The 19,470-nt window shown below is 55.6% G+C and overlaps 1 protein-coding gene across 4 annotated transcripts in view; it reads right to left on the bottom strand.

Annotated features, from left to right (window-relative positions):
* The window catches only part of ASAP2 (ArfGAP with SH3 domain, ankyrin repeat and PH domain 2), a 155,474-nt gene that overhangs the window by 4,249 nt on the left and 131,755 nt on the right, over positions 1–19,470 (bottom strand). For 3 of the 4 annotated variants that reach the window (XM_082642048.1, XM_082642049.1, XM_082642050.1), the window contains exons 17-24: positions 14,255–14,444; positions 12,816–12,901; positions 10,823–10,938; positions 9,750–9,817; positions 8,463–8,576; positions 6,008–6,260; positions 1,780–1,948; positions 125–174 (exon numbers count right to left, since the gene is read on the bottom strand). In XM_082642048.1, the coding sequence (XP_082498174.1) occupies positions 125–174; positions 1,780–1,948; positions 6,008–6,260; positions 8,463–8,576; positions 9,750–9,817; positions 10,823–10,938; positions 12,816–12,901; positions 14,255–14,444 (1,046 nt within the window). Of the gene's footprint in view, positions 1–124; positions 175–1,779; positions 1,949–3,453; positions 3,589–6,007; positions 6,261–8,462; positions 8,577–9,749; positions 9,818–10,822; positions 10,939–12,815; positions 12,902–14,254; positions 14,445–19,470 lie in introns of all 4 variants that reach the window. The other variant, XM_082642051.1, reaches the window with a different exon arrangement.

Genomic DNA, 19,470 nt, shown 5'->3' with positions numbered 1-19,470 from the left:
GGGCAGGGTGGCTGCCAGGGCAGGACAGCGGGCCTGACCCAGGGGTTCACCACAGCAGGAAACACCCTCCACTTTGCCCCCGAGACCCAGCAGAAAGTAACCCAGTTTCACATGGAATAATTACCAGGTCCTCTTGGCTGGCCTTTGTTGATCAGTGGGCTTGACTTGTCAGGCCTACAAAGAAGGGGAAAATAGATTCACTGGTGCCCAAGGCCTGCAAAGCACGTTACCACTCCGCCTCACTCCCTTTTCTAAAGGACCTGTGTTCAAGTTGAAAACGGTTGAGCTGATTTCATCAACTGCCATCCAACTACCTTTTTTTTTTTTCCCTTGGAAAAAGGAATGAGAGGTCCAGAGGGCAGTGCTAGATCGAAGGTTCCCAATTCCCAAACCAGGCTCCTCCTGCAGCTCTCCTGTCCCATGTGAGCCCATTGCCGATGCCCTGGGTCTGGGCTGGAAACTGGGCACCACTAACCAGCTCTAGCCGTGATGTGCCCCATCTCCTCCCCGCGCGGCCTGGGTCTCCTCCTGTGTCAGGTGGGGCAGTATCAACCCCAGAGTCCTGGCGGCTCTGCCAGGACCTGTCCGAGCACCGCTGGCCCGCGTTATCCATGCCTCTGGACTCTGTGACCCCTGCTGCCTGTTAACCGCCGTGACTGACATGGCTCAGCACTCCCCTGCCTCATGAACCCCGGGCCCGGCACGTCCCAGCACCACTGGGAGGGACACGCAGGTACGGGGCTCCCAGGGCTGGCAGACAGCAGTCTGTTAACTCAGGCTTGCCGGGTGGGCCTGGATAAATGCATTTCCACCTGCAAAAGGTGTGACACCAGTTCTGTCAACTCTCAAAGTGAGGACAAGTGACAAGAGTGTCTGTGATGAGCCGGGAGAGGAACCCTATTCCAGTTCTCTGCACAGAGCCAGGCACACGACTGGGGCCTGACATGTGATGGGAGGGGATGGGGGGCAGAAGAGGCGGATGGGGACAAGCAAGGGACGAACGGCTCTCCACACACACACATACGTGTGTGTGTGTGTGTGTGTGTCCCTAGTTCTGACCACTCAGACGTGTGTGTGTGTGTGTCCCTAGTTCTGACCACTCAGAGGGCCTGCCTGAGTGCAGTGACACTCCAACAGCAAAGAAGACACTAAGCACCCAGATCTTGGCTTCTAAATATCATTTCCACTAAAAAGGAACCATTTTCCACCATAAAGATCCAGACTGAGAGCCACGAACTGGAATCCTCTGTAGTAAAGGACGGTATTTAGGTATCATGCGTGTCTAAATATACCTGGAGTCTGAGTTTTGGAAGGTAGCATCCACGTTAATTTCCTGATTTTGCTGGTTGTATCGTGTTTATGTAGGAGAATGTCCTTGTTTGTAGGAAATACATGCCCCGCACTACAGAGGGTCCATGTAGTCGAGATAATCCTGTGAGTGACCAACAAATAAGACCTAGAGGCCTCGTGTCTTGAGGACTTTAACTCCCCAAATCCCAGTGTCTGTACTGAACAGAAATCTAAATTCATCATGTGGATATAAGATGTACATCAGTATGAAATTTTTGCAGTTTAAACATTCTTGATTATTTTTTAGACACCTGAAGCATAACCACTTAGTTATGTAACACCCGACCTTAGGGGTCACAGTAGTAGAGACATGGAAGATTTCAAACGTCAGAGAAATCTCAGCAGGTGAAGTTACGGGGCTGGTGCCCCTGGGAAGCAAGGACGGCCGGGCCGGCCCGGCCCGAGGGGGACGCAGAGGAGTGGCCTTACCCGGGAGCAGGCCTCTTCTGGGGCAGGCGGCTGGGCAGCTGCGGCGGCAGCGGTGGCGGGGCTTTGCTGGGCGGGAGCCCGGGCTGCGTCGGCTTGCTCTGCTGGCTCAAGGCCTCCAGCACACTCGGCGTTTTTGCTACCGGAGGGGGCGGCGTGGGAGCCAGGGGGTCTGCGGAGAGAGGACAGGACAGAAACGCGGAGGGTCACACTTCAGGCGCCCCCCTCCCAGCCTTCTCACCCGAGGCTCTTGTGATAAGGGCTTCCTTTTTCCTTCCCCTACCTCATAAGGAAAAAACCTACTTTCATTGATGATTTTTCAGAAAACAGTGCTGGCGGGGAGTCTTTCTGAGCCTCAAGTTGGGACTAAAATGCCTCTATGAGCCTGGGAGTATTTTCTCAGCTAGAACCCCCCGTGGGTTTCCGCCCTCCACGGGGACCAGCAGGAGGCCCGGCCTGGGTTGGCGCCGGTCCTGCCCCGGGGCGCCACCCATGCCGCTGGCCGGTTAGTCTGAGGAAACGCTGCAAAGAACTAGCTGGAAAGGCTCCCAGTCCGCGAGAGGGCAGCGGGATGAGCTGTATCATTCTCTACGTTTCACAGGTGAGGAGGTCGCTGCTTTCCCCAAGCGCGCAGGGAGCCCGGTCTCGAGCCCACGCCTCCTCCCCGTTTCCCTGGCCAACAGCAGCCCTCCCCTCAACGTCCAGCGTTGGTGTCCCGCGGTCGCCGCGGGGGGCGGAGACCTGCTCCGGGCCTGGACGCTGATCCCCGAGGACCTGGCAGCCCCCCTCTCCCAGGACAGCGGGCACTGGGAGCCGGCTGACCAGGGAGGGATCGATTTAATCCTTCTTTTGTCATTCTTCTCTCCTTTTTCTGCTTTAAAAGGAAAGTCAAAAGGCAGACTCTAGCATGCAGATCTACAGCCCCCCCGACGCCAGACTGCGAGTGTGAAAGTGGGCTTCTGAGACCCGCTGGGTGCCCCCCAGGACCCGGCCCATGCCATCTGACTTGGGTGTGCCGGAGCTGGGTGCCCCCCGCCCCAGCGTCCCGAAGACCCCGTGCCCGCTCCGCCTCCAGTGCACGTATGACACCGACCACAGCCAGGGCTGGGCTTCTCCCCCCTTAACTCCGGGTAAGGAAACCGGGGGAACCAGGGTAAACCCTCAGCGCCCTCAAAGCATCCCTGACCCCGCGTTGCCAGAGCCCCTCCCTCCTACAGCGTCCAGGCCTTGCCCCCGCCCCCCCACCACCCCGGTCCAGTCGACCCCCCACCAACCTCGAAGCTGGAAAAAAGCCCCTCCCCTCCCCCGGGTGCTGAGACTGGCACGGACATGTGACACTGAAGGGCAGAGCACAGACCAGATCATAATCCACAGGAACACTCCCCAGCGTCGAGAACCACCCAATGGCCAAAGGCAGCCCCGGGGCCAATGTGTGAGAGACAGAAATGCTGCTGAAGTGCTCGGGAGACAGAGCAGGAGAGTGAAGGGCCCCCGTGGGGTGTGAGGCAGACAGGAGTCTGCTGCTGGGGGGCAGCGGCCGCAGGGCTGGGGCCACAGAAGAGCCACAGGCCCCCAGGCAGCGCTGGGCAGCCGGCAGCGAGCGGCTGCCGAGAGACCCCCCAGCCATCCAGCTGCACAAAGCCCAAGAGCGAGAAAGGAAAAAGGAAAAAAACGTACTGGTAGATGTCACGCGGAGAGGGGGCAGCGGTGGATGGACAGCTGGCGGATCTGACGAAGATCGCTGCCGGCTTACACTGTCCACACTTACAGAGTTTGTCTTCCACAGGGCGTTAGCTGAGAAGGCTGGCTGAACTGCACACGCACGCACATGCACACACACGCACGTGCACACGCAGGCATGCACACGCACGCACGCACACGCACGAGCACAGAACAAAAACAGAAACAGAACACTGCATTATTGATCCTCTCCCCTATAAAATGGTACACATGACCCTTCTAGAATAGCATTAAGGCCACAAACGGGACGTTGATTTAAAAAAAATTCTTGTTTCTGGTTTCTGGAAGACAGGTACCAATACACAGCGAACCAACGATGCTCCAGGGAAAACTCCCAGTTGGTCTTCTCAGTCTTACCAATTTTATTTCTCAAATTTAAACACTGCCTGAAGAGGGAAATGATGACCACAGTGACCCTCCTGAGCACTGCACTCGGGGACAGGACGTCTGCTTGTCTCTCTACCCATCTCAGTCCTCCCTGTGGGGTCACCACCTCACACAGGGGGGCACCTGTCCTCAGACAGAGCACGTGGAGAGAAAGCTGCAAATCAGAGACATCTGGTGAAGGGCAAACTTATTTCTGGCTGAAAGTCAGCTCAGGTGACACACCAGGGAGATGGCACCACCCTGGTCACACCCTTCCTCCGCCCACAAAGCTCGTCCTCACGGAGCGGCATCTGCTCAGGGCACAGGCATGGCCGTGTGTGAGGCTGGGCCTGGAGGTGAAAGCAGGCCACACCCTCACGGGGCCCACCCGGGGTCAGAGGGAGCCGTCACATGCCTGCCGTGGACAACGTCCTCCTGGATGCAGGGCCCGAGAACATCAATCCCGTCCTACTTGCTGCGTGGTGACTCCTCGTGGATCGAGTGTGGAACAGATGGAGAACAAAGGTACCCTTTGGGGGGCTGGCAGGGATGAAGGGCAATCTCCGTCGCCAAAGGAAAAGACGGAGCTAACGGTGGGAGTGGCCGAAAGAAATGGGGGAAAAAAACCCCAAACTTTCTCATCCTAAGATTTTAAGAAAGCAAGAAATAGAGGTGAACAGCTTTCTATTCCTCTTATATGACCCAACAGAGCAAACTAAAATCTTTCCTAACATGGCACACACAGTCAGTAAAAGGCACCAGTGGGATGGAGACAAACACAGGCACCGGGATCTGGGAGCGGGGGCAACGAGACGCACCCACACGGCCCCCCCCCGGCCCGCCCGGGCCCCTCGCAGCTGGGGGACATGACCTCCTTCCTTGCCGAGGGACCTCCTGGTCAGGCCTGGGTGCCGTGGAGGAACGGGCTCTGCGGGCGGTGAGCGGGCGGGTTTCAGGGGTCTGCCCCGTGTGGCGTGGGTCCGCTCCTAAGGCATGTGGCTCGGTGACCCAGACAGGAAGCTCATCAGCCTTCTCTGCCTCCCTGAGCGCTGGGGGCAGAGCCGTGTGGGAGGGTCCGCAATACACTCAGGGCAGCTGGGGGGTGGCGGTGGGCACAGCCACGCCACACCGTGAGCACAGACGCCACAGGACGGCAGACGTGCGCACTCCTCCCTCCTGGGGCTCGCAGCGCCACCGTCATGCGCCTACACGCCCCTGCCGGAGGGCAGCTCCCGCACAAATGCAACTTGGGATTTACTTTCGGGACCACCATCGGCCTGCAGCAGCCGTGGGCCCAGACATCACGCCCCATGGAGGCTCCTGCCCCCGGTCCCCTGGGAAGCCCTCTGGAGGCCCCAGCCCAGAGCTGGCCTGGCTACTTGCGGGACCTGCCTTCAGGGAGTATCATGGCCAGTGGGCCTTCAGTGCTGGGCAAATCACTAAACCTCTGGGGGCTTAAGTTTCCATTTTTATAAAAACAAAAAACAGCATCTGTTGAGTCAAACTCGCTGTGCTGTGACAGAGCGACTGAGGTTAGCACAGGAGGCTTTGGCACTTAAGGCGCTGGTAGGGCCCTCGGGGACTATTTCGTATTCTTACAGTTAGGCTGAGCACCGTTTCCCAAATTAGCATCTCTTTATCCTTCATTTCATGGGGATCACAGAGATGGGAAGTAACCGGATGCCACAAGCTGGCCGAGTACAGGTAGGAGACAGATACACAGGGACTGAATGAAGGCGAAGGGAGGGGCAGTGAGGGGCGGACCGCAGAGAGAAGAGGACCAGGAAGGAGGTCTGCAGGGAAGCACCCAGGCACCAGTAGCAGGGGCTGACCCCTCCGCCTCAGGCCCACCCCGGTGGCGTCCCTGCATCCCTTGAGTCACACGTGCCACACCCCTGCCCAGAACGAGAATGACGTCAAGACACTCTACCACCAACCCAAGAATGACGGAGTTCTTTTAGGAAGCAAACAACGTAAGTACAAGACAAAGGACCCCAAATGGAAAAACATGTCCTGAAGCTGGCCCACACGTTAGCTAGCCGGGGGGCAAAGCAACTACAGCTTCCCCAAAGCAAAACCCCAACGACAACGCTCGTGCATCCAGGGGCTACGAGCAGCTCAGTACCTTTGGCAACGTTCCGCGGGGGCAGTGGGGGAGCACCGGCGGCGCTGGGGGCCGCGGGCTGCGTGGGCGGGGGGCTGCTGCTCAGGGTGGCTCCGTACGTCTCGTTCTGCAAGATGCTGGGCACGAAGCTCCTCTGCTTGTCCTTGGCCAGGCTGGCGGCATCTCTGGCCAGAGACGCGGCGTTGGACTGCAGCTGGCTGGAGCCCAGCTGGTAGAAGCTGACGGGCCGGTCTTCTCGCCGACTGGGACTGGGCTGCGGGGGGTAGTGGGCAGAGGTGTGTGAAATACAGACGCGCTGACCTCTTGGTCACCGAGACTGACGTACTGGGTACAGCCTCAGGTACACCAGTCTAATACCTGGGCACGGTGCATTTTTACTGTTACGTGACAGCCGCAAAACCTAAAACTCACTCTTAGCATGTCCCTTAACGGAAACACACCCACGAAAAAAAGCCATGATTTACAAAAACTTCAAAACAATTCTTCATTCTGTGAAGAATTTAAAATATAAGCTATTTCACCTTTACCATCCAGAGTTACCTCAGCCTAGCTCTGTATTTCACTGCGTGTCCCCTCCATAAACACCCTTCTCTGACGGCAGAACAGTTCGGCTGCTCCAGGCACGCACAGCCACAGCGGATCCCCAACAGCCATATGGCTAATTCGGGGGAGATCGACGTCTTCTTCCCGTAGGAACTGGAACTCTTAAGAGTCCTCTAACTCAGGGGTCAGCAAATCACGGCCCATGGGGCCACAACCTGTTTTTATAAAGTTTTATTAGAAAGCAGCCATGCCCATCATTTGCATATTGTCTGTGGCTGCCGTCAAGCCACCCTGGCAGAGCTGAGGAGTTGCAACAAAGCCTAAAACATTTATTATCTGGCCCTTTACGAGTCTGCTGATCCCTGCTCCACCTGAAAGCCATGTGCATGGAACCACGGACTTCATTAGATGGATCTCGTATTTCAAAGTCAGCTTTGTTATAATAGCTGTGATCTTGAGCAAATTAACCTTCCAGATCCTATTTCTCATCTGATAAGTGGGTCTAACTTTATTTTTTTATTTTTATTTTTTGGTCTCGCCACGCGGCATGCGGGATCTCAGTTCCCCGACCATGGATTGAACCTGGGCCCTTGGCAATGAGGGTGCGGAGTCCTACCCACTGGACCGCCAGGGAATTCCCTAGCAGGTCTGACTTTAACCGCCGGCACAGTGCCCGGAGCTCAGCAGGTCTCAGTATCGGCAGTCACCCCTCCTCCCCTCACGGGACCGCCTGCCCGGCCAAGGCTCTGGCCAACCAACGGCTCACGCCCAGATCCAGTACGAGGACTCAGTGGCCAGTGGCTCTTCATGCACAGTTTAAATTCCAACAAAGCCCATGGCCGTGCGAACCACCACCCGCTGCTCTCTGCCGAAGGGGTGGGGACGAGTGTCAGCGCCGCTGACGGGCTTTCACTGGGTCCACGGCACCTGCCAAGTCACTGCACAACCCCAGGAATGTGACGTGTGCCTGACCAAGAGGCACTCGCTCCAGGGCAGATGTTTCAAACCTTCTCCCCTTTTAAAGGCAAATCTAAGTGTGAAATAGCCAGCTCCCCTCACTTTGATACCGTTTTACAGCTAACTCGGAAATTTCTTATTCCAAGAAACCATAAGTACAGATACTAACTGCTCCATAAACCGGGATAGTCCAATAGGTTTTGGAAATGCCATATATACATAATCAGACATCAGTACACATCAGGACATTAAAATCCTACAGTAAAAATTAAAACGTTACACCCGGCTTTCCCACTAATTTCACAGCAGCTAGGCATATGGGCTTTGGAGTCAGTCTTCCTGGGTCTGACCCTGAGCCTCGTGTGAAGGTGGCAACCTTCCAGGGGTGCCCTCAAGTGCACAAGACAGGCCATCATGAGGAGAGGCTGGACCAGGAGGCAAGAGCCCCAGGTTGGTCTCCAAATACTGGCTTCACTGTGGCCAAGACATCCCCTCTCTTGAGGCTTGAATGACCCCATCTAATAAAGGGATGAGTTGGACCCAATGATCTCTAAGGGTCAGTGATTTCAGTGAAGGTTTTAAAGATCAGCTAGGTGAACATGGCCACTGCTCCTGGGGGAACCTGGCTCTTTATCACATTATCTAGAGAGAGAGCTCCCTCTAAAATCCCCGAGAATCCAAGGCTCTCTGTATCCTTCCTTCATATCAGAAGGTGAGAAGCTGCCTCTGATTACACAATTCTCATTCGTTTACAGTCACGTCTATAGGAGCTGGGAGACAGGGGGCAGTTATGGGAAGGGTAAAACCACAAACCTACTGAGAGCCCTGGAAGCAAAAAGTAAACGGCATTTCCTTTTCTACAAACAGCTCTCTACCCTGATTACAGGCCAGGACCCACGCCGCTCTGAAGGACGCTGACCCTAACGCCCTTAGAGTTCCACAAGCCGGCACAGACCTGCAGCTTCTCATCCACATCGTCATCGCTCTCATCCAGGTCTTCATGGAGCAGTCGCCATTCGTACTCGACATGAACGTGAGAATTAAACCTTCCGGATAAGGCTTGGGTCAGCTGAGAACAACAAAGCACTGTCGGTGACGCTGCTCATATACTCGGCCTTGTCAAGCAGGTGTCCACCAAGATGGCCGAGAGGTAGCGGGGCAGGGAGCCTGCACCCCAGTATGAGGCTGGCTTATCCAATTCGCTGCGTCTCAGGTCAAGCCCCCACTCCCTAATCCACAGATAACCTCGAAGCTCAAACCCGACAACTCCCATTTAGTGTTTTGTAAGCTGCAGAGTTGCAGCACGCAGCCAAGGGGTGTTTGAGATCTAAAGGGCAACGGTCAGCCTGCAGGTACCCACGACTGCACATGGGAGCATCTCAATCTGAGGAGAAGGAACGTGTCCACTAACTGTTAACCCCGCTTTTCCTGACCAGCACGAGAGAGTGAAGCCCTGTGGAAAATGACGTGAATGGCCAGCTTCTCAATTCTCTCCAGGAAGGTAGATAGCTGGTTCCATTCTAGGTGCACAGGAGAGAAGTTAATCCATTAGATAAATCGGTGTCTTAGCACATTAGGGTCTGACTTTTCTCCAAAGCCAGACAGTCGCCATGTGGTCCTGGGCGAGTTACTTAACCCTTCCGTACCTATCTCCTCATCTGTAAAATGGGGTAACAGTAGGTACCTATTAATTAATGCTTTACGGTAATTATCAAGATTAAATGAGTTACTGGACACGAAGTGCTTAGGATAATACCTGTTAGCAGCCCTACAGCTCTGCAGCGCCGACTGTTAATGGCGCCATGGACTTAGCACTTACTCTGTGCCCACTGCTCTGCAGAGTTCGGCAATGATTCCCCCAAAAAACCTGCGAACTGGTATGCCTGACCCCCCTTCACACACAAGGCAACGGCGAAGAGAGCTGGCATGACCTTCCCAAGTCGCAGCGGTGGAGCCCCCTGTAAACCCGGCCTGACTCAGAGGGGCCTTGGCTCCACTCACCCCAGACAAGCCAGGGCCGCCGTCAACATGCGCTACCAGCACATACTGACTCGTGTTCTGAGTGTCACCATAGGGGGGATGGTCACCTCCTCTCTAAGGGGCCCCAGGACACCTTCTCCGAGCCGTCCCCTCTAGGCCACTGGGATCTACTCAGGACGCTCCTGCAGGCTCCGAGAGAGCCCTCCCCAAGGAGCGGCGCCCCTCACCCCACCCTGTCCGTGCCGGGTGGCGGGACACTCACCAGCTCCTCACAGCGCTCGTGCCTGAGGCGCCTGGCAATGTCCAGCGGCGTCTCTCCTGACTCGTTAGCTAAGAGGCGGGGGAACGAACAGGCGTGTTACGGCAAAAGCAGGCAGAGGTCTGACACTGAGAGGCAATTAAAAAGAGACCCAGCAAAGCAGCACCAGACGGAACTGAGCACGACGAATGAAATCCAGCTAGTTTGCCCCAGTCGGTGCTCAACTGTGCTGAAGTCGTACAGAGCTGCAGCAGCGTGCAGTCGGTAAGGTTTTCTAAGACAAGGTTTGAGCTAATCTAATGAAGATAAAACCACTGAAGTAGCCAACTAATGGAAATAAATATCCAAGGTATAAGCTGTTGAATAAAGCAGTTCATGGTAATTCTCTAACCAAAAGCACTGCTAATCTAGTTCCAGGCATCTGACTGTAGAAGACTTTACACCTCCTTTTAAGCAGTCTGAAGATTTGGAATTGTGTATTTTCTTCTAAATGAGCCTCAGTCAATGAGATTTGATGATTAGTTAAAAAAGAAAAAAACCCAACTTGGCTCGCAAGCAGGCACGTGCCTTCTTTCTGCTCTTTGCTCTCTGCTTAACAGTTCTTCAAGAGCTCCACTCAGGACACCATCACAGCCAGACACCCTCGGGCTAGACTGTGCCTGGATGGCTACAGGTCAGGGTCCCACAGGGGAGGGAGGGAGGAAGGCCAAGCAGACGTGGGTCCCTCGTGGAGGAGGCTTGGTGCCAGTGAACGGAGGGGCAGTGAACAGTGACTCTCACCAGTAAACATGCCCACCCAGAGCCAGTGAGGGGCTCAGCATGATCCCAGGTGGGGGTCAGGAACAGGAGGGCGAGATGCCCAAACCTGGTCCAGGTCACCTGGGTACCAGCGACAGCTGCAGGGCCATCCTCTGCCTCTCAGAAAATGCCTGCACATGACGGCAAGCCTACAAGACAGCAGAGGGAGACTGCTGATGAGCACGAGACCACAGCAGCCTTGCAGGGCGGGACTGACTCCGCAGCTCTGCCCAGAGCCCCGCACCAGGAGCTGCGCGGGGCGGTGGGGGGAGGCTCACCGATGCCGATGGAGGCCTTGCCCCGCAGCAGCAGCTTGAGGCACTCGGCGCTGTCGGTCAGGCAGCAGTAATGCAGGGCCGTGCTGCCCTTGCCCGTCTGCTTGTCCAGGTTCCCACTGGCAAGGACGGGAACAGAGAGAACAGTGAGGCACAGGCCAGAGGACTGGGGCTGCCTGGGCAGGGACGCTCAGCTCCGCCAGGGTGGCCTGAAAGCAGCCACAGACAATATGCGAACGACGGGCATGGCTGCTTTCCTTCCCCGGGAGAGGCAGCCAGAACTCAGGTTCATGGAGGGCAGGGTTTCTCTCAATCCTCCTCCAGGGTCGGGGGCCCACAGCACCAGCCCTGCCTGTGGGCAGGAGGAGGCCTTGGCTTAAGGCCATCGGGGAATAAACAACAATGGCAGAGCCCTCCAGAAAGTGAGCAAGGCACCTGTGCACACCTGAGCGGGGGCACGGGCAGGTGACCCTGGCATCCCTCCCGCTTCACTGGCAGTGCCCGTCTGGGCCTTAGGAAGCCTGCGTGACTTGCCCAGTGTGTCCCACACAGGAGGACGGGGTGAGCTTTTCTCATCTTACTAACAACACTCTTGCCAGGAAGGGGAAAAGCCGCTCTTCCAAAGTTCGGAGTCCCCAGGCTCCTCGGAGCTGCCCTGAAAACAGGCTGCGGGGGAACCGTGAGGAGACCACAAAGATTCTTCCAACACAAAACAAACCCAGGAGATCCCAGGACAAGCCACTCGACCCACTGGTGGAGGTGGCCCTGGGCCTGTTCAGAGCTGGACAGACATGTGGGAACAGGAGCGTATCCACTGGGAGGTGATGCCCGCAGCTCCCATCGGGAGGAAACCAGCCACACTCACTCCGTCCTCCCGCCCGCCCTTTCTGTTTTAAAGCAGCTACGTTTTCAGTGTGAAAAAGGAGCCTCGCTTCTGATCTCCCCTCCACTCCTGCTGTCCTCCTCCCATTCTGGAAGAAAAGAAACCAGGATTCCCCTCCTCCTGCCCCTGAGGATCTGCACTGGGGGGGATGGCACCGCTCAGCTGCTCACGGAGCTGGGCCCTGCCACGCTCCTGGCACCGCGACAGCATTCGGGCTCCATCAGAGGATAGGGAGGTCCGAGCAGCTTCCCCCAGGCATCCAGAGAACTCCCGGCTCCTGGGGAAGGAGCTGCCTCCCAAGCTCCTCTACCTCTGGCCATTTCTTCTTCTGAAGACAGCCGGGAATGGCAGAAAATACAAAATGCAAAGTCTCTCCTTGCTTCTGCACTTTGGAATCTTCTATTCCATCTGAAGCCAATTCCTGTGGCTTTTAACCAGCACCGTCCCCTCCAGCACCCACCCACCCAAGCCAGGATCAGGCAGTCAGGATGCTCCTTGACGGGGCTTCCCCACTGGCCTGCAGCTGCCAGGCGGTCCCCGCACCAAGCGAGGCAGAACGTACCAAATGGGACTAGTGGGGCCGGGGAAGCCATCCGTGCATGTCCTCTCTCAAGTCAACTTCTAAAGAAAAATAACAGCTTTTCCAACCACGCAGAACACCCACAACCCCGAGCTGCAGTTTACAACGTCAGCTCGGCCAGCGGCTGGAGGAGGAGCTCTGCTTCCTGCTTCCCTCTCGCTCTGCTCAGGGTGCCCCACCTGGACCTCGTGGGACCCGCACCTCACGGCACAAGCAAAGGGGTGGTCGTGGGGGCCACCGACGGAGGCTGCTTTCCCGGGGCTCGGAATTCAGCAGGCCTATCGACGGGGCGTCTCCCTGAGTCCCAGACACTAGAGGCGGGACCTCGCAGACCCCGGGAGGGGGCTTTATTAGGATTGCATTCGAACACCCCACACCTGGCAGCACTGTCCCTGTCCCACGATTCCTATTCAGACCCAGGGAAATTCCAGCATCTTGGCCACACAACTAAAGCAATGGGGCAACCCCTGGCTCCATTCTCAGCAACACCAAGGAACGAAATCAAACACCTTCCCTGATTTTAGAACACCTACCTGTTCTGAACTAAAAAGTCTACGATGTGAAGAGAAGTCCGGTCCACGGATCTGACGGCCAGGTGGAGGGCAGTTTCATCCGGCTCCTGAAGACCAAGCAGAAACATTCCAGAATTCCAAGGGGAGCATTCAATTCTGTGTCCCACATGAGAAAAATTGTGTATTTCTCTTCCAAAAGCCTCTAAATCTTTCCTTTGAAAAACGTTACCTCTAAGACACCAAAGGCCCCTTTAATCTCCACGGCAAACTCTGCCCCTGGGAACCTGAAATGTAGAGACTGGTCCTATTCCTCCTTACTCCACGGGAAATAATGAGGAATTCAGGGGTTTCATGGCGAAGTCCCCTCGATCTTTCTGCCCTCACCCCTGCGTGTCAACGTGAGGTGCTGCCTGTAAGAGGGGTCTCCGCTCAGGCTCCAGGAAGGTTCCCCGGGCTCCTATCCCTGCTCCCTGGGTAACTATAAATGTGTGCCTTACACGCCGGGTTGAGTTTTTGTATTCTGTACTCACGGACAACACACCAGTGCTAATACCCAGGCTGCCTTCAGTGCTACGACATGGCACGGGGCTACCCCTGCCTCTTCTGAAGGAAGTTCTGGCCAGTGGGAGAGAAGAACCACGAACGAAGGCTGTTTCAGGTAGGTGGGTGGGAGGGAGCTGGAGGCCAAGGGAAGATCCAGGTAGCGGGGAACGTGGGGCAGAGGGAGACAACGGGCCACCCGCTCCTCCTCGGCTGCAGCACAGCTCTGAGCTGAGCACACGCGGCCCAGGGCAGCCTGGCTGCAGTTCCCTATCTCACTCTCGAACACTGAACATTATGGTTCCATACAACGTGCTCAGCTGCTAAGGGTGACCCAGTCCCGTGCGCCTTCATTCTGAGGGTAAGGAGGGTCCAGGGGGGCGGTGAGTGTGCGTCCACGAGGGTAAGGAGGGTCCAGGGGGCGGTGAGTGTGCGTCCACGAGGGTAAGGAGGGTCCAGGGGGCTGAGTGTGCATCCAAGAGCACACCCACGGAAGAGAATTAGGACACACCGGCCGTAACACTGGTGGTTCCTGCAGACAGACCCCGATGGTGAGACCCCACCCTCTTGGCCCAGTTCCCCCAGGGAAGAGGGCAAGGGGAGCAGGCTGGACAGCGGTGCACCAGGCCTGGTCCAGGCCCTCCTTCCCGGTGTGGCCTCGGGAGGTGCAGCCGAGGCTTGGCTGAGGTGCTAATGCGGCTCTCGGAAGACAGAAGGAGGCGCTTAGGCCCAGGGATGGACCTTCCTTCTAGAGGGGCCATTACAGTTCTGGTTTAAGAATCAACCACTAATTTCCTCCCCCAGGACTCACTGCCTCTTCTTTCAGAGTCACACGACTTTGTCAGCATTTCTGATGACACTGCCTTGCTACTCCCCGCCCTCTCACCCTTTCTTTTCTGTTTTTACAGGTCTTTTCTTACATGTCCATTGGCCAGTGGGATTTTTTCTGTAAGATCCACACCATCAGCGTATGCTTGGAGTAATCCAAAAATATCTCTTGCTTTGACAGCCTCACAAAGGCTGTGAAGTTTTGCCGCATTATCCGCGTGTCTTTTCCTTGCGTACTTCCTCTCTATGTACTTGGCAGTAATGTAGTCCTTTCTTGCATTCCTGAAGTCAAACATAATTGCCTCGTGAATGATTAAGGGCCTCTATTCAAACAGATCCCAACATCCATTCATCTATAACTACTTTAAAAAAAAGTCCCGTCCCACCCTCCTTGTGATAAGCAGCATTGGCAGAAAGACACGAAGCAGGAAGCACGCGCCGTGTGGCTCCCCCGCGGCACCTGCGTTCACTCAGCCTCCAGGCACTTTCAAGAGGCCGGAAACCCTCCAGCTGCCAAGACAAGTGGCATCAAGGCCCAGGTCTAAGGGTTAAGCGGCCAGGTCGCGGGGCTGGCAGCCCTCATGGGAAGCCTGTCTTCCTGTTTGCGGGCTCCGTGCCTGGCATGCAGGCTCGCCGCACACCTGACGAACCAAACGAACTGTCCATCTCCGTGGTCTGTTTCCCGGCCTTCACGCGGCCCTGTGTGTGCAGACCCCGCCTCTCAAAGGAGCTCGGAGGGGCAGCGACTCCAGGGCAGCCAAAGAAGCCCGGACTCAGATCCTGCCCCACCACAGACTGACGTGCGACCCTGGGCACGTACGTGGCCTCGAGTCTTCTTATCTGTGCAAATGCACGTGGCCTGTGAGAATGGAATGAGCTGACACGCTTGCTGCGCTCACGGCAGGTCCTTAGGGCCTTGGAAAGCACCGATGAACTTGAAAGACAGAGAGCAAGAAAAACAGCAGCTCCCGGTCCAGAGGACTCAGCATTTTGCTCCAAGGACTTTAACAAACAGCAGCAGCAATAATAAAAATTGTAGACACGATTTTTGAGCGACAGTAAACACTAATTACTTCAAGTGACAATCAAGTCAGAAGTGCCAAGAAACGACCCAGTGTCCATCAGCTGAGAAACAGGTAAACACAATGTGGTGTCCATACAATGGAACACGATTCAGCCACAAAAGGAAGGAAGCACTGACACAGCCCACGATGTGGATGAACCCTGAAAACGTTAAGTTACATGAAAGAAGCCAAACACTAAAGACCACACACCGTGTGATCCCATTTACTGAAATGCCCACAACAGGCAAATCTGCAGACAGGTAAGCAGTTGCCCAGGGCTGGGAGAGTGAGGGCACAGAGTCGGGGATGGCTAACTGGTATGGGGGTTCATTCTGGGGTGATAAAAATGTTCGAAAATTGCTTGTGGTGATGGATGCACAGCTGTGAATATACTGAAAGCCAGTACACTGTACATTAAATGGGTGAATTGTATGGTATGTGAGTTACATTTCAACAAAGCTCTTAAAAAAAAAAGAATGTCAGGGAAAACCAAATTCCAAATACAAAAACCTAACTTTAGCCAACAAAGCTACCAGGGATATAGGAAGAATGACACGAGAGGACTGAGCCCCCTGCTTCTTTTGTGCCCTCTTTCTGGAAAGTGCGAGGTACACTGAAATGTCACAAGGTCAGGCAGGGGAGGCTGAACTAGAAGAAAGGGCCTGGGTTCCTCCCCCGACCCCAGGCTGGTGGTCAGCTCTGAGAGCGCACAGTCACTCGGGCCTGGCTCTCAGTCACACGGCCGGATCTCAGCCCGGCTCCACGCACCCCCCCTCACCCACCAGTGACTTTGGGCTGGCTACTCAACCTCTGTATCGTGAGCACAGCTGCTTGCAGGGCCTTGCAGGATTAGATGAGACGGCACACTGAGGCCTTTAGCCCAGGGTTTCGGATGTAATTACTGTGGCAGCACGGAATGAAGAGGGGCTGGTGGTGGCCCGGGCGGGTGGGACCCACCAGCTCTTCTCGGCTGGGACACCGCTCACTCCCACCCTGCCACCAGGGCTGCACCCACCACACCTGCTTCTACTACCGTCAGGGGCCCAGCCCCCCATGTCAGCCCACCAGGCTTTGGGAGTGGGCAGGTCAACTCCAGGCTCCCAGGGTGGCAAACACCACTCCGACTACCTCACCCGATAAATCCACTGCCTGGGTGTTTATAAACGCAGCCTTGTGTGAACCGTGCTGGTGGACTTCACACGTCACCCCACACGTGGACAGCTGCTGCGGGCTTACAGGTCACATTGAGATGTGCTGTCCACCTGACCCTCACAACAATGCTGTGGTTGTGAGCCCGTCCCCTCCAGCAGCCGGACAGCTCTGGGGGCTGCCCTGCTTTGCTGGACTGAGCTCTCCTTCCAGGGGCTCCCAGCCAGCGTGACGCTCAGGCTGCTGCCTCGTTCCCGTCTGGGGTTGACAACTGACAACCTGTCTGATGAAACTCTAGGGGTCCCTTCTGATGGGTAGTGGGGCTGGACATGTGTCAAGGTTTAGGCGGCTCCAGTAATCACTGTGGGACAGTCAGGAAGGGGCTAGAGATGAACTGGACCCTTTACTTTTTAAACGTATTATCCACTTGTCCAGGGCTCTGGGTCTCGTCCCCTGAAGGTCGTCCCTCCACAAGCTCAGGTACCGGTCTGTTCTGGGCAGCACCATGTCCCACGGTTTCCTGGAGGGAGTTCACTCTGCCGGAGCGATTCCCCCACCCCCTCTTTTTTTGGGAAAGGCTAAGGCTTTTGGAGAAAAGGCAATGAACTTAATATAAGAATGCATTTGGCATTCGTGTTCAGAGAGAGGGGCTTCTTATACTCCCGGAGAACAGGGCGTGCATGAGGGCCCTAAATCACAGGAGAGAAAGAGTTCTGGCCTCTGGAAGCAGACGCAGACCTGGCTGCTCCCCGCTTCCCGCCCATGTATATCTCTCAACACCCCCCATATCCATCTGAGGATTCACAGGCCACGAGATGGTCTTTGGCTTCCCTTTCAACAAATTCATCTGCAGATGGTGTGTTGCTCTGAGATAAAGCCAGATTTAATCTGGAAGTAAAATATTAGCTTATTTAAGTAGCCACAAAGCTAGGACTTCACCTCTGACTCGTTGATTCATTATATATGTATTTCCCACCACAAGTAACATATTGTGGTGGGAAATACAAAAATGAGTAAGATGCAATTCATTAGAAAAATATGTGTAAATACCTCAGTACAATGTAAAGTGGGATGAACTGCTTTAAAACAGAACTAAGTGCTACAGGAGCACAAGAGCCCTGTGACCAATTTCAGCTGAGGACGTATCAAAGTAGGTGGCATTTTGCCATCACGTTGGTCACCTGCTCTCATTTTGGAAAAACAAGAGGGGGAGGAATAAACGTCCTTTTCATTTGTGCCAAGGCTGGGGGGCGGGGAGGGGCCCCAATGCAGATGGAACATTTATATCCAAGAGTCCCAAGCAGATGGTATTTTTTCAGAATCATCTTGCCCCACAGTAAACAAATTATCTGCTTTCATAAAGTGCCCCTGGTACTTGGAAGAAATTAGTTACCATATACTATGTTCAAAGTTGATCAGTATTACAGCATTTCGGGAGACCAGTCCCTTCACCGCGAGAGCAGGTGTCCGTTAGACAGTAAGTAAAGTGCTGCAGTGGGCCATGATGTTTCCTGTCCTAAACAGATCTTCTCGTATCCCAGGAAGAGTCAGCTCTCCTTGGGGTAACCTCCAACTGACACCTGCCCCGAGAGGACCCTAACTTTTCAGGGCATGTGGAGTCAGCTCCTGGCACATGTGCTGCCCCATTGCCCATGCCCACGGCGGGCAAGCAGGGCTGCCGACACCAACCCGGTGCAAGATTTGTGACTGCTTCACCCCTTTGCATGTCCCAGCGACTCTGCGAGGTGGGGATGGCTGCACCTCTGTTTCTCTTAGAGGAAAAGGGCTCAGAGAGGTTGACGAACCTGCCCAGGTCCCACGATCGGGAAGGATGCAGCTTTCTGTGTCCCGTGCTGCCTCTCCAGGTCTGGATAAGGATACAGATTTGGAACTCGGATCTTCATCAAGAGAGGACGATCACTTTATAAGCCCTGTGCCTGGAATCTAACATCGCACCTCGTCCAATCTCAAGGAGACGCTTCCCCACTGACATGTGCTCCAGGGCCCGGATGTGAACTGACTCTCACCCAGCACCAGCGCACGCGCGCTCACCTCAGACGCCGACACCTGCGAGGGTGTGGAAGGCACACGGGACCTGCCCGCCCTTTAGTCTCTCTAAGCTCCCTCACCGCGTGAAGTCACCTCACCCAAGCGCAGAAGAACACAGATCCCGTGACCTCAGCTTCCAAAGACCGGCCCCCCACAAAATGTCTCTGCCAAGGGCCGGGAACCGCACCTGTCTGCAACGCTCTCCCAGCCACTGGTCCTCCCTGTCCCCGCCAAGCTCCCAGGGGGAGCCCTGCCAGCACTCCTGTCTCAGGCTGCTCCCAGGGAAAGGCTGTCTCGGTGAATGAACTTCCTCCTCCCCCTCATCACCTGCTTCTCACGTGGCTTCCCCCCGCCCAAACCCTCTGACCCGGGCTCGCCACTCGAATGCTGCTCCTCTGGACCAGCCTGCTCCCTCCCGCCCCGTCTGCCTCACCTGCACGGCACTACAGCGGGTAAATCATCCCAGCCCTCCTGCAGCAGATAGGCACCGGGCAGGGCTGCAGTCTAAGGGGGCAGGCCGGGCACTGCCCTGACCAGCTCGCTGGTCTCCCACCCGCCTCCCTCGCAAGGACCAGCGTGATCTGGGTGATTTATGATTTATTTGATTAGACTGGCGGGAAGTACCCTGGTGGTCAACTCTGCCTCAGCGGGCCAGCTGGACGCGTGATGAGGCACGAAAGCTTCTTGATCAGGTTTTGTGTCCACAGTAAAACAGAAACAAAGAAAAGCTTTTTGAAGGAAACAACACCCTCGACATTTGCACTGGGAAACAGAACGGGACATAATCATGTTATCTAGGACAACCGACCCTCCCCCATGTTATCTAGGACAACCGACCCTCCCCGTGGCTCAGAATTCACACTGAGAGAAGGCAGGTGGGAGAGCGACTCCCCTGCCCTGAGGCAGAAGCGAGGTGGTGCCCACACACCACCAGCAGAGGGCGCCACTCAGGACTCACTCCGCCCCCGCCCCCTGGCAAATCCGCTTTCCTCTGGCTCCTAAGAAAAGCTGCCAAACCAAGTTTCTACTTGGACATCCAAAAAGGT

The sequence above is a fragment of the Mesoplodon mirus genome (assembly GCF_964341445.2).
Source record: "Mesoplodon mirus genome assembly, chromosome: 14".
In the NCBI taxonomy this organism is placed as follows: domain Eukaryota; kingdom Metazoa; phylum Chordata; class Mammalia; order Artiodactyla; family Ziphiidae; genus Mesoplodon; species Mesoplodon mirus.
The sequence above is the reverse complement of the archived record's forward strand: the minus strand, read 5'-3'. Positions and strand labels throughout refer to the sequence as shown.